The sequence below is a fragment of the Megalops cyprinoides genome, chromosome 23 (genome assembly GCF_013368585.1).
Source record: "Megalops cyprinoides isolate fMegCyp1 chromosome 23, fMegCyp1.pri, whole genome shotgun sequence".
Lineage (NCBI taxonomy): Eukaryota > Metazoa > Chordata > Actinopteri > Elopiformes > Megalopidae > Megalops > Megalops cyprinoides.
In genome coordinates this window covers 22,835,950-22,849,624 of record NC_050605.1, presented here as the reverse complement: position 1 = coordinate 22,849,624, position 13,675 = coordinate 22,835,950, and the positions used below count along the sequence as shown (strand labels likewise).

Below are 13,675 nucleotides of genomic sequence, written 5' to 3'. Positions count from 1 at the left end.
AGGTGTGCTACATTTACAATCAAAACGAGGAGCGTGCAATCTCAAAATCACACACAGCCTTCGCACCTTCGACCTCACAGAGCGCCAGGTGTTAATGGTAATTGGTACTGCTAGCACCTGCCGTGAGAGCCGCGTTCCAATTTCTGGCAAGTTGGAGAATCTGTGCAGGACTGACACTCAATGCTGGGTTTCAGGGCCCAGGCTAACGATAAGCACTGCCAACAGCCAATGAAAAATAACCATTCAACAAAGGAATGCACCAGCAGATGTTTTCTGTAGCAACATGACAAAAGACAGCAGGAGCCTTTGAAGAAGAAAGACACGACGGCACCATGGTCTGCGCATCAGGGCAGCGCGGCGGAGCCGTGGCCAGCCTCTACCCCCTCCATCTACAGACACCTCCCAAAACCTTACAACTGAAAACTCACAGCCAGGCTGCTCAGCGGAAATGGCGCTAATTTAGTGTGCCCTGTGCTTTAAAACGTTTTTGTCGCTTAGCAAACAGAGCGTGAATGCGAGGGAATCAGAGTACATCTAACAGAGTCGCAAGAACAGCGGCACGCACAGACCCCAACAGAGTCCGCCCACCACACTGCGCTGTAATAACCAGCACCACGGGGAAAACGTGCAACAGACCCTACCCTGCAGTCACACACAGAATGCAAATGCAATGTGATGTAACATAATGCAAGCGCCCTGAGCGGGGAGAGAAACCCACAGCTTCAGTTAAACTCACAGTCGCGCTCTCGCTGCGCCCTGAGGTGGTGCCGCGTGCTGTGAGTTAGCCGCCGCGGCCGGCTCGTGCCCTGTGACAGGCACGGCACACTCACAGTGCACGGGCTGAGCGCTCACAGAAGCCCTGCCGTCTGCTCTCAGCCTAACTGACAGCATCCCAGCATTTAGCACAAGATAAATTCAGAACACTCCACCTCAACGACCTCCTTATGAGACCCCCACTATCATCGCCCTGGCAACAGATGTATGATGTCATACTATGACATGAGGATAGCAGTCTCAAGTTCAAGTGGTACCGCAGGGGTGTGGTCAGGGGGGAGGGCTGGGGTGCGGTGGCGGGTCTGTGTTTCTCTGGCTTTAAAAACCAGCAGAAGAGTGCTTTGGAGCCCTGAATGCGGTGAGCGTTGACTGACTGCAGTGGTTGTGCCTCTCTTCCATGTCCGGCTTCATCACTGAGCCTTCCTAAACAGCAGCCAGCCATCACATCAGCGGGACACCGCTTCACACCAGGACAACGCTTCCCACAATGCACCACAGCACCCTTCAGGAGATCGCCGCGGCTGAGCAGTGCAGAGCGAACGTGTGAAAACATCTCCACATTCTCATTAATCAGCCGTTCACCTGCCAGCCTGAGTGACAGCTCCTCCTGCCGCTCAGAGCAACAGACACACACACACCTCCCTCTGACTCTCTCTCTCTCACACACACACACACACACCTCCCTCTGACTCTCTCTCTCTCTCTCACACACACACACACACACACACACACACACACACCTCCCTCTGCCTCTCTCACTCACAAACACACACACACACACACACCTCCCTCTGACTCTCTCTCTCTCTCACACACACACACACACACACACCTCCCTCTGACTCTCTCTCTCTCTCACACACACACACACACACACACCTCCCTCTGACTCTCTCTCTCTCTCACACACACACACACACACACACACACCTCCCTCTGACTCTCTCTCTCTCTCACACACACACACACACACACACACACACACACACACACACACACACCTCCCTCTGACTCTCTCTCTCTCACACACACACACACACACACACACCTCCCTCTGACTCTCTCTCTCTCTCACACACACACACACACACACACACACCTCCCTCTGCCTCTCTCACTCACAAACACACACACCTCCCTCTGACTCTCTCTCACACACACACACACACACACACACACCTCCCTCTGTCTCTCTCTCATACACACACATACATCGCTCTGCCTCTCTCTAACACACACACACACACACCTCCCTCTCTTTCTCTCTCACACAGAGAGAGGGAGGTGTGTGTGTGTGTGTGTGTGTGTGTGTGTGTGTGTGAGAGAGAGGGAGGTGTGAGTGTGTGAGTGCGAGTGTGTGTGAGAGAGAGAGTCAGAGGGAGGTGTGAGTGTGTGTGTGACTGTGTGAGTGTGTGTGAGAGAGAGAGAGTCAGAGGGAGGTGTGTGTGAGTGTGTGTCCCGCCCTGGCTGGGCTAGCTCCAGCTGTCTGCTGTGTCACGCTGCCTCAGTCTCGTTACACATGCATTTCTCTGCATGATCACCCCCGTTCTCAGCCGAGGCTTTCATTGCGTATTATAAAACATACACTTATGTAATAGGTTGCATAACACATACATAAGAACATGTAAAAACTGTTCTTGGTGCACACCATTACTGAATACTGAGATTCCTGCTGAAACGATGTCCCTGTACCCGAGGTCAACTCCAAAATGAAAGAAGCACTGCAAATCCCCTCCTACACTGCTACAGGGAGGCCGGGGGGGAGGCTGCGATTACAGTATCTCTGTCAGCCGGAATAATGATTTCCCCCCCCCGTACATGCAGGGAGGAATACATACATACATACGTATGGGAGTGATCATTTACATCAGAAACAGCGGGATGGTAACGGTGCTCTGAGCTGCATCAGGGATCTGAAATCAGGGATCTGAAACGCTGTTTCCGTGTGATTTCAGTGTGCATCTGGCATGGTGGCAAAGCTGAAATCCTCTCTGCAGCCCGGTATCCGAGTAACGCTCCGGACATGCAGGGCTACACGCAGCGGAAACGTCTCCAAATCAATCCCAGATCTCTCAGCAAAGCCCTGACAAGTGTGTGCAGACCTGTGCACTGCTCAGCCCTGGGTCTGTGCACAGCGCCCCCCGGTGGCAAACGGAGAGAGCACCTCCAGCCCCAGCCACCCTGGCAGTGGGGAGTCTGGTTTTGGTGGGGAGGGGTTGGGGGGGTTTAAAGAGCGTTTTGTTTTCTCTTAGCGCCCTGAAGAGGCACGCCCTCACTGCCAGATGACAAAAGCGGCCGTCTCGTCACCGTACATCAAACGAGAACGGCGCTCGTTATCCGCCCTGTCGTAGCCTCGTGGACAGACAAAGGGGCAGGGGGGGGCAGGGGTGGCAGCTCTGCCACCCGTACAACCGGCGCCTCACCAATCCACCAATCACCACGCAGCACCATCCTCCAATCAGAAGCCCAGCCCCGCTGCCGGCAAACGGGCCGGTGAGAACAGCGTCGTTAGACTGCGTCAGACCGCGCTGGAAGCAGAGGCTGCGTGGGATTGGGTTCGAGAGAAGCCACGCGGCTCGGCTCAGTCATGCAAATGAGGGCCGACGGCAGGCGCTCGTACGGGTGGGGGGGGGGGGCCCGCTGACAGGTAAGTGGCACGCCGCCAGCCAGCCCCCTCTTTGTGTCTGCACCTCTGATTAATTAGAAACTTGCGTAAACTTCCTCCAATCGCAGACAGACGGAGAGAGGAGACGCGCCCCCCCCCACCCCGCGTTTCTGCCTCTGACTGCAGAGGGACACCACGATCCCCTTTTGATGTGGAGGTTATCATTAATTTACAACCACTCCTCATTAGTATTCGCTTTCTTTCCCGGGCTCAGACTCGCACTTCCTCTTAACAGCCCCCCAAATACCCTCCTCCCCTCTCCAAACGGGAGACAGAGAGAGACAGAGAAGCAGCTCGCACTCCCTCACAAAAAACATCACAAAACAAGGAGAAGTTAGGAGAAGCTGAACAACAGAACAGATCCAGGCCCCCGTTACCGCTGGCGTTTAATCCCGCAGCTTCCGCGGCCGGCTCCATCTTCAGAATCAAACACGTAATTATTCTCTCGAACCCTCGCCATATACGCAGTCTGAGACAGTTAGGAGTGTAAAAGAGGAGTAGTTAAACGATCAGAAACGCCTCTCTGCCGGTGATGGCTCTGACCTAAAAAAAAAATAAATAAAAAGCTCAGCCATCATTCAGCCCAGCCAGCTAGGCCTGCTCAATGTCAGATGTCCAACTTTAGTTTACATACTTGAGTGAGGATTGCGGAGCTGAGGACTGTGTTTTCCCCCCTCACAGTAACAAATGCTATTTTCTCCAGCTTGTCCTCCTCTGAACCAGCGCTCTGGGTCTGTCGTCCAAACCTCAGTCCTCAGTGTTTGGGCTGGCCTGCGTCAGAGCGCCGGTTCTGCCATCCTTATCAGGCCTGAGAGATTTTTAACCTTATTAACCGGGGGCAAGTGGTGCTTCCGCTTCCATAAGCGAGAAACGCCAGGCGTAAACAGACCGTGGACAGGGAGAAGGATGAGCCGCGGTCAAAGCAAACAAACGCCTTTTATCCCGTCGGCTTCCTGCATCCACAGGAAGCGAGACGGCGGAGGTAACGCGCACCGCTACCGGGCGTGTAAGCCTGTGGGAGAACAGGCGCGAAGTCAAAGCGCCGGCAGACGGGGGAATAAAACGAAGCCGAGAACATTAAAGAGGAGGAAAGGAGGACGCGTGGCCCAGCTCTGCACCTCCTCCGGGGGGGACAGTCACGCAGCACGCTCCTCTGCTCCCCTCTCATAGGAGGAGGAGGAGGAGTCCGGAGGCAAGCCGAGAGAGGATTTCACTCAGGATAAAACAATCAGCGCTAATCCTCTTTCTGCAGGGCACTCTCAGCCTTGTCTGCAGCACTGATAAACAGAGAAAGAGAGAGGGGGGGAGAGAGAGAGAGAGAGAGAGAGAGAGAGAGAGAGAGAGAGAGAGAGAGAGAGGGAGTGAGAAGGAGGGAGCGAGGGAGAGAGGGGGAGAGAGGGAGTGAGAGGGAGTGAGAAGGAGGGAGCGAGGGAGAGAGGGAGAGAGGGGGAGAGAGAGAGAGAGAGGGAGTGAGAAGGAGGGAGCGAGGGAGAGAGGGAGAGAGGGGGAGAGAGAGAGAGGGAGTGAGAGGGAGTGAGAGGGAGTGAGAAGGAGGGAGCGAGGGAGAGAGGGAGAGAGGGGGAGAGAGAGAGAGGGAGTGAGAGGGAGTGAGAGGGAGAGAGAGAGAGAGAGGGGGGAGAGAGAGGGAGGGAGAGAGGGGGAGAGAGGGGGAGAGAGAAGGAGTGAGAAGGAGTGAGAGGGAAGGAAGGAGAGAGAGAGAGCAAAAGCAGAGAAGCAGAGAGGGAGAGGAAAGGGAAGAAGAGAGGAAGGGATGGAGCAGACAGGAGAGAGAATGAGAAGACAGACCAGAGAAAACAGGGCAGAGAGGAAAGGAGGAAAGGGAGAAAGAAAAAACATAACAGAAAGGAGAGAAGAGAGAGAAAATGAAGAGAAAAAAGGCACAGAAGAGAAAAGTTCTTTGCACCCTGGCGACCCCAAAAACTGGTTCTTATCCATGCTGTAGCTCAGGCCTCTCCCTGGCAGTTCCAACCTGTGACATCACTCTCCCAGAGGACCAAATACACTGTGACATCACTCTCCCAGAGGACCAAATACACTGTGACATCACTGTCCTAGAGAACCAGTAACACCGTGACATCACTCTCCCAGAGAATCAGCAAAACCGTGACAACGCCGTCCCTGAGAACCAGCACACCGGTCACTTTCGAGATAACCGGAACCAGCAGACCACACGCAATATCCCTCTCTCTCTGTACCAGAGAATCTGGAGCCCGGAGCCCAGGGCGTTTTTCACCCCTAAAAAAACGGAAGGCCTTTCAGCGCTCAGGACCCCCACCCTTCACCCACACAGCTGTGACAGTGTCAGAGATAATGGTAACGCTGTGATCATATCTAACTGATCACAGGTCAGTGCTTTCAGCAGCTCCAGAGCCCGGAAAGCAGAGTGTGGCAGAGCGCAAACTGCACTGGGATCAGAGGCCTTTGCAACACAAAAAACACAGTGTCGTGCGTTAAGCGCTGAGCATCGCGACTCCATGGCTACATGCCTGCAGCAGGAATAATAAGGCAAACAGAGCGTCTCTTAAGTGACTGGGGAGCTCTGTCTATTTCAGAGGAAGCTGCAGCCCCCTGCCCTGCTGGAAGCCGCGGCAGAGTAAGCGTTCCCCTGGAATCTCCATTAGACAGGCTGAGCGCTGGTCCCCCTTCCCTCCGCGCGGGTGCGAGAGAGAGGGAGAAAGAGAGCGCGGGCCGCAGCGCCCCAGCGGGGTGGCAGGCAGCAGACAGGGCGTCTGGCTGGCCCGGCACACGGCAGTTTCGGCACAGAGCTGTGATCTCTCTGCGCTGTTTGGGCAGCCTGGCCAGCCATGGAGGCCCTCTCCCAGGCGCTCCCCGGGGGGCGGGTGTCACTAAGACAAACGGCGCTGGCCGGGTCATCCCGCGACCCCCCCCCGCAGGGGCCTGTGATGGGTTTGCAGGCTACCTCACGGACTCCCAGGTGACCAACCTGCTGCTGCATCAAACAGCCTGCCTCTCTGCTCCACACATTCCGCCCGGCTCCGGGTCAGAGAGAGATCAAACGCGGAGGCAGCATCACGGATACTTCCCGGATCGAGTGTCCCGCGATGTGCGGCCGAGCCAGAGCCGCCTGGCCGGAGCAGGGGGTGCAGGCAAGGCGGCTCTGGGAAAACGGAGCACCGGGCCAGCAGCGCCGGCCAAGCCTCCTGCTCTATCCTCTCCAACTGTCAGGGAAGATTAATCTGAAGTCGCGGGATTTTTTTTAATCATTTAGATTAATAACCCCCGTCTCTGAGCCGTTCAGATTTCACAATTCCTGAGGAATTCCCACAATGCACCGGGGGAAGTGTGCACGCTTCCTGCCTGGAAACCCGGTGCTGCGGACCGAAACCTCTGGGGCGCCGCTCTCTCACGTAGCGGCTTCAGACGCTTCCCTAAAATGACCAGAGCCCTCCTCCTGGGTGTCCAGTGAGACTCATATCCCAGAAGCGGAGGGATTCATAACACTGAAGCTCTCTGAATTCACACGACCTCAGTCTCCTTGGGCTGTCTGTTCTAGAAAAGGCAGGAAATCCTTAAAAGATGCCAAGAAACGAAGAGCCACAGCGCCATCTAATGGCCAAAATAACTAAACACAAGAGGAGAGACACTGTGTGTGTCGAAAGATTGCACTGTTATTATACTACTAATATTAATGGCAGTATTTTGGGGAAATAAAGTCCACAGAGGGAGAACAGGGCGGGGCCCTGGGCCAGACCACACCTTCTTCTGCAGCACGTTGACCTTGCGTTCCTTCACGTCCAGCATGTCCTTGAGGTCGTGGATCTCTCCGTTGAGGGTGCCCTTCTCCTCGGACATCTCCTGGATCTGCTTGCTCTTCTTGTTCAGCATGGTCTCCTTCTCCTCCAGACGCAGGCGCAGGGCGTCCACCTGCAGGACACACGTATGCGCAGTCAGCTGCATACCAGCGCAGCTGCTCTCCCCGCACAGTACATGGGCAGGAGCGCGGCTCTCTGAGGGGGTGTCGCAGTGAGATCTCTTCCACTACAACGTGCCCCTGGTGGCACAGGGACCTGCTCCTTTGCGCCTCTGTCATATGTGGGTCAAAGACAAAAGCAAGCCGACTGTGCTGCAGCTGTGGTGCAGCGTCGCCCCCTGGTGGCTGAATCCGGACCATCCGCCACCGACCACAGCACAGTTTCTCTAAAGCAGGGGTGTCCAAACCTCTCCTGGAGGGCCACTTGTCCTGCATGTTTTAGATCTCTCCCTGCTCCAACACAGCTGATTCAAATGATCAACTAGTTATGAACTCCTGAAGCTGCTGAATAACAAACTGATCATTTAAATCAGCTGTGTTGGAGCAGGGAGAGATCTAAAACATGCAGGACAAGGGGTCCTCCAGGAGAGGTTTGGACACCCCTGCTCTAAAGCTTTTCTCATACCATTAAATGTTCTAACACCGGCAAAGTGAACAGATAATTACTCTTGCTCAATTAGGTCTGATGTGAATTTGCGTTACTCGTCTGTTTAATTGGCACAAATGAACTGAAATTATTTGAAAGATTCCTTTACTTCTTCAGGACTAACTGGGTAAGAGCGTCCGCTAAATGAAAGTAACGTAAATACCGGTCAAACCCAAAACGGTCTTTCATCAACATCAAACCAATTAACTCATAAATGCCCAGACCCAGGCCTCAAACACTGACCACATTATATGGAAAACTGTGTATGTGTAAGTAAATGTTTCCTTGCTTGTTGAGAGCGTGTGTGTGTGTGTGTGTGTGTGTACGTGCGCACGCGTGTGTGTGTGTGTGTGTGTGTTTGTGTGTGTATGTGTCTGTGTGTGTGTGTGCGTGTGTCTGTGTGTACGTGCGCGCGCGTGTGTGTGTCTGTGTACGTGCGCGCTTATGTGCATGAATGTGCGTGTGTACGTGTGTGTGTGTGTGTGTGTGTGTGTGTGTGTGTGTGTGTGTGTGTACGTGCGCACGCGCGCGCGCGTGTGTGTGTGTGTGTGTGTGTGTGTGTGTGTGTGTGTGTGTGTGTGTACGTGTGAGCGTGTGCATGTGTGTGTACGTGTGCATGTGCGTGTGCGTGTGCGTGTGTGTGTACGTGTGTGTGTATGTGTGAGCGTGTGTGTGTGTGTGTTGTGTGTGTGTGTATGTGTGTGTGTGTGTGTGTGTGTGTGTGTGTGTGTGTGTGTGTGTGTGCGTGTGTGTGTTGTGTGTATGTGTGTGTGTATGTGTGAGCGTGTGCGTGTGTGTTGTGTGAGCGTGTGTGTGTGTGTACGTGTGTGTGTACGTGCGCGTGTGTGTGTGTGTGTGTGTACGTGTGTGTGTATGTGTGAGCGTGTGTGTGTGTGTGTACGCGTGTCCGCGGGACCTCGGTCTGCAGGATGGCGGCACGTTGCTCCTTGGCCGTCAGCGACTCCTTCAGCACCTCGATGTGCTGCTTGCTGTCGGAGAACTGGTTGGTCAGAGTCTCCAGCTTGGTCTGCAGCCCCAGCAACTCTGTGTCCTTCCGGGACAGATCCTGCTTCACCTGGTCGATCTGAGCACGCCCGCAGAGGAAGAGGAGGACGAGGAAGGACGGAGAACAACACCGAATCAGTGCTCCAGTCACAGTGTAAGACCCCCCCCCCCCCCCCCCCCCCCGCACACAGACAGAACCATAGCAGTGTATCACCCCCCCCCTCCCCGCACACAGACAGAACCATAGCAGTGTATCACCCCCCCCCCTCCCCACACACGAACAGAACCATAGCAGTGTATCACCACCCCCCCCCCCCCCCCCCCCCCCCCCCCCGCGCACACGAACAGAACCATAGCAGTGGAACACAGATTTTAACACAAAGACCTTCTGCCCTGGCGAGGCATATTTGTGGGAAGAGCCGGTCTCCCCGTTTTGGGCAGCCTCTGCGTGCCCGTCTGCTGGGGTTTACTGAGCTCAGAGGGCCTGATTCAGGGCCTGCCCCGCGCTGCAGGGCCTCAGTCAGTCAGCCTGACAGAGTCCTGTGTGTTTATCTAACCTCCGCCTCTCTGATCACGGAGGCAGCGATCTGCGGCACCAGCCTGAACTGACGGACATCAATTATTAAACACAGCATCTCCCGCAGCTGAGCACGGTGCAACAGTCAGACGGGCCCTGACCCAAATGGAACCCCCCTCCCTCTACCCCGCCCCCTTCCCCCCAAATTCAGACCCCCACGCACTGGGAAATTAACAGTACCGCAGTTCTGCCAGCTCTGGAGAAACTCCTGCAAAAAGGATGACAATTAAACAGCACACAGAAGCCAACAGAGCGACAGAGGCAGTCAGGGCCATTTCTGTTAATGTGATGTTTACTGAACAGTTTTCAGTAATTTTCGCCTGTCAGAATGATCAGGGCCCCCCCCACAACATCATGTACCCCAAACGGCAGCAGGCAACAATGTGCCCACATGTGCCACAGGTTAGCTTACAACTGGGGCACGATAAATGCCGGCCTGTCTCCGCATGGTGGATCTCGCGGAGAGGCGGTGTGCTGAGGCCCACCTTTCTGTGCCGTGTGCTCACGTTGGCATCTGCCTCTACACAGTCACATCATCACAAAAACCCAGCGTGTCAGTAAGTACGCAGTGAAAACGCGCACAAACCGTGCTCAGACACAGCCCCACCACTCCACAAACACAGCCCCGAGTGCACAGAGGACTCTACATGCAGGAGAGAGCAGGTTAGGAGGTACTCTACTGTCAGCGTACCGGCGGTTGCCCTGGTGACGCGGCGTGCTAAAACAGCAAGAGAGTGAGAGAGAGAGAGAGAGAGAGAGGGAGGGAGGAGCTAAACAAGCTCGGTGCTCATTAGTTCTCACAGCTCTAACCCGATCGCTGCTACAGAGAGAGGCGACACAGAGAGAGAGGAGACACAGAGAGAGAGAAGGAGAGAAAGAGAGAGAAGCTTCTGGGAGTCTAGTGCGGTGCCAAGCTCTCCACACTGGAATTAAGGGCGAGTTCTGCCTTCCTGACCCGGGAGGGTGGAGGTTCTGGGTGCAGAGCCGGAGGAGCAGGGTGATGTCGCTCTGAAGCGGGCCGCCCACACGTCCTGCCATTGTGTGGGGTGTCGTGATAAGAGGGCCGGGGCCCGGAGCTGGAATCTTTAATCGCCCCGGCCGCCAGCTTTATCGCCTCTCTCCACCGCCACCGTCTTTTCCCAAAACCCTCCTCTCACATCGGCGTGGAAAAACCACAGCTTTACGCTTTAGCATTTCGTCGCGGCAGTCGAAAACGTCTAATTTCATTTCCTGTTTTTCCCCTTTGGCCCACTTTGGCAGATGCTAAATGTCAAACTCTTGTAGAGTATCTTATAACTTAAATAACAGGGATCACCGTCATCTGTGTCCGGCCACATTCAAATATCCACCCTTCCAGCCAATCCCAACATTCGATTTCGGTTAGCTTAACTATTTACAACTGAACGAACTGATAAAAAAAAATCTTAAGCCTTCCAACCTCTTTAGTTTGCCAAAGTAGGTCACAGCCAAGCTCAAATACACCGTGGTAGACTTCTGGATATTCTTTAATTTATTCTGTCAAGAAGGCAGAGCTCTGCATGTGAAAATAATAAGCTGGAGAGTTGGCACTGGTTCTCTGTTGTACCCCATGATGCAAAGCATCCATAGGGAGTCTTACTGCAGAGACCTCCTGCTGCAGGTCAGCCGCTCGCTTTCTCAGCTCCTCCCCCTCGGCCTCTTTCTGAGACAGCTCCTCCTTCAGCTGCTCTACCTGTCAGGAGAGTGTGCTGTTACTGCAACACCAACCAATCAGCATCCACCCTGCAAACGCCACACGGTCAAGAGGAGTCGGGGGGGTGTCAGCGTTCCGTCTCCTTGGTGACCCAGAGCATTCCACAGACTTAAGAGCTGAGCCGAGCTGGCACAAGAGCAGGACCATCACCAGAGTGCGCTGTCACCGACGGCAACATGCACAAGCACTACCCACAGGCCTGGTCACTGCACTTTCAAAAGGGAGGGAGGAAGAGACAACCTAGGCACTATAAACGGCCACATCGATGACTGGGGAAGAATCACGGTCAGAGTGAGTGAAAAAACAATCACAGACAATATGCAGCTCTGTCTTCCATCTAACTGCATGCACACTAACCTCAAAGGCAACAAACAGCGACAACAACAAAATGATCTTGAGCACATTCAGCACTGTAAAACAAACGTCAGAGAAACAGAGAAACCGCCGTTAGCGGCGTGACCCTCGCGGTCGCCAGCGTTACCTTGTTCTTCATGAACTTGGAGTGGCTGCGGTACACCTCCATCTGCTTCATCTCCTCCTCCCGCTCCTCCGTGCTCAGCGCCCCGTTGGATTTCAGCATCTGGATCTCCTCCTCCATGTCCCGCAGCCCGCGCTCCAGGGAGCTGATCTTCGAGTCCTGAGGAGGAGGAGGAGGAAGAGGAGGTGATGGCTCGGTTAGCACCTCCTCTGGCAGGGAGCACCGCGTGACTGGGTGAATCTCTCTGGTCTGGTTAACTGCTGGTGCGCACACGGACACTTCCTTCGCACACTCAGACACGCATTCTCTCTCTCACCTTCACTCTCACACTCAGGCATTCTCTCTCTCTCTCACCTTCACTCTCACACTCAGGTATTCTCTCTCTCTCTCACCTTCACTCTCACACTCAGGTATTCTCTCTCTCTCTCACCTTCACTCTCACACTCAGGTATTCTCTCTCTCTCTCACCTTCACTCTCACACTCAGGTATTCTCTCTCTCTCACCTTCACTCTCACACACAGGTATTATCTCTCTCACAGGTATTGTCTCTCTCTCTCTCACCTTCATCTCGATGACGGTCTGCAGGGCCTTGGTCTTGGCTGACTCGGGGGTTCCCTCATAGCGACGGTGCAGCTCCTGAGGGGAAAGGCCCACAGGGAGGAGGTTAACAACACGGCCAGCGATCCAGTCTGTGACCACAGAGGAAGCAGGTCTCTGCTCGCTCATGGCTTCCGCTTGGACTTCAGAACACACGTGTGAGTATAAACAGCTCTCAACAACTCCGTGCTGGCCTGTCGTCAGCTACATGCTAGTGCTAACCTGCCCTTAGTGCTATGCTAGTGCTAACCTGCCGTCAGCTCTGTGCTAACCTGCTGTCAGCTCTTTAATAACCTACCCTTGACTCTGTCCTAACCCATTATCAGGCTGTAAGCTCTTCACTGTGTCACAGCTGTGCGGTTTTTGTCTGTAAGACCAATCGCATGTCATCATGCATAAACACTGAACCCAGCCAAAGTGAGCGCACCCCGGGGCCTATGCGTTTACCGCACATGCATGGCTGCACCTCTTTAGCAGCAAGCGTGCGGTGCGTCTTTTAAAGGAAACAGGCGCTGCCACCAGAACAAAGAGAGAGCCCATTAAGAGAGGGCTCCAGTGCCCCTGGCGCTGTCCGACCGCGCGGGGGGGGTCCGACCGCGGGGGGGGGGTCCGCAGGTACACGTGACTCCAGAGCCACAGAGACAGGCTGGAGACAGCAGCACATCCCCAATCTGCAGTCTCTACCAAAGCCTGGAGTCAGACACCCCCTGCCATCTACACATCGGCACAGACTCTGCGAGCAGGCCACACAGGTGATAGACCCTGGGAGTCCGATGAACCGGTCACAGGTTCCGGCAGTAGGGTGCACTGATTTTACTTTTATAAATTTTCACTTGCTGAGCGTACACCCCATTCCATACATACATGGCTTATATTTCCACACGCACGTGCATTTCTCCCGCTGGGCGTTAAGAAGGGCACAGCAGGAAGTGCCAATCGAATCAAGCGCTGGCCGTAACATTAAACATTACAAACAATAAGCAGACAGCAATATCAATATACACAATTCACAATGTACAAATGTGCAAGTTTAGGTCAAAAGGCTAAAAGGCTAAAGGCGATCAGGTTGTGATGCACATAACAATCACATTTTCCCCTGCCAGCACTGTGCCCTGGGTTTAAGGATGAGGGAACACACAGTTAAAGTGTGATTCCTTAAAGAGCCAGACACCAGACTCCAGACACCCAGGACTCGGTTCTGAACACCTCGGTGGGCACCACCGCGTTACTGTCCGGGTAAATCCACCCGTATGGATTGATAACAAACACCTAAAAACAAGATCAATCTATTCTGATCCTTGTAAATGGCTCTGAATAAATGGGTCGGTCAAACGGAAAATAAACTATGACGGCACAGGTAAATAATCACCTGCGAAATAAAGTCCGACAAAAGTTATTTGAAGCCTG

The 13,675-nt window shown here is 54.1% G+C and overlaps 1 protein-coding gene across 5 annotated transcripts in view; it reads right to left on the bottom strand.

Moving 5' to 3' along the window:
- Positions 1-13,675, bottom strand: part of LOC118770253 (ELKS/Rab6-interacting/CAST family member 1-like) — a 192,708-nt gene that overhangs the window by 128,927 nt on the left and 50,106 nt on the right. For 3 of the 5 annotated variants that reach the window (XM_036517810.1, XM_036517811.1, XM_036517813.1), the window contains exons 4-7: positions 12,233-12,307; positions 11,674-11,829; positions 8,795-8,962; positions 7,178-7,345 (exon numbers count right to left, since the gene is read on the bottom strand). In XM_036517810.1, coding sequence (XP_036373703.1) covers positions 7,178-7,345; positions 8,795-8,962; positions 11,674-11,829; positions 12,233-12,307 — 567 coding nt within the window. Of the gene's footprint in view, positions 1-7,177; positions 7,346-8,794; positions 8,963-11,087; positions 11,172-11,673; positions 11,830-12,232; positions 12,308-13,675 lie in introns of all 5 variants that reach the window. The other 2 variants (XM_036517808.1, XM_036517809.1) reach the window with 1 other exon arrangement.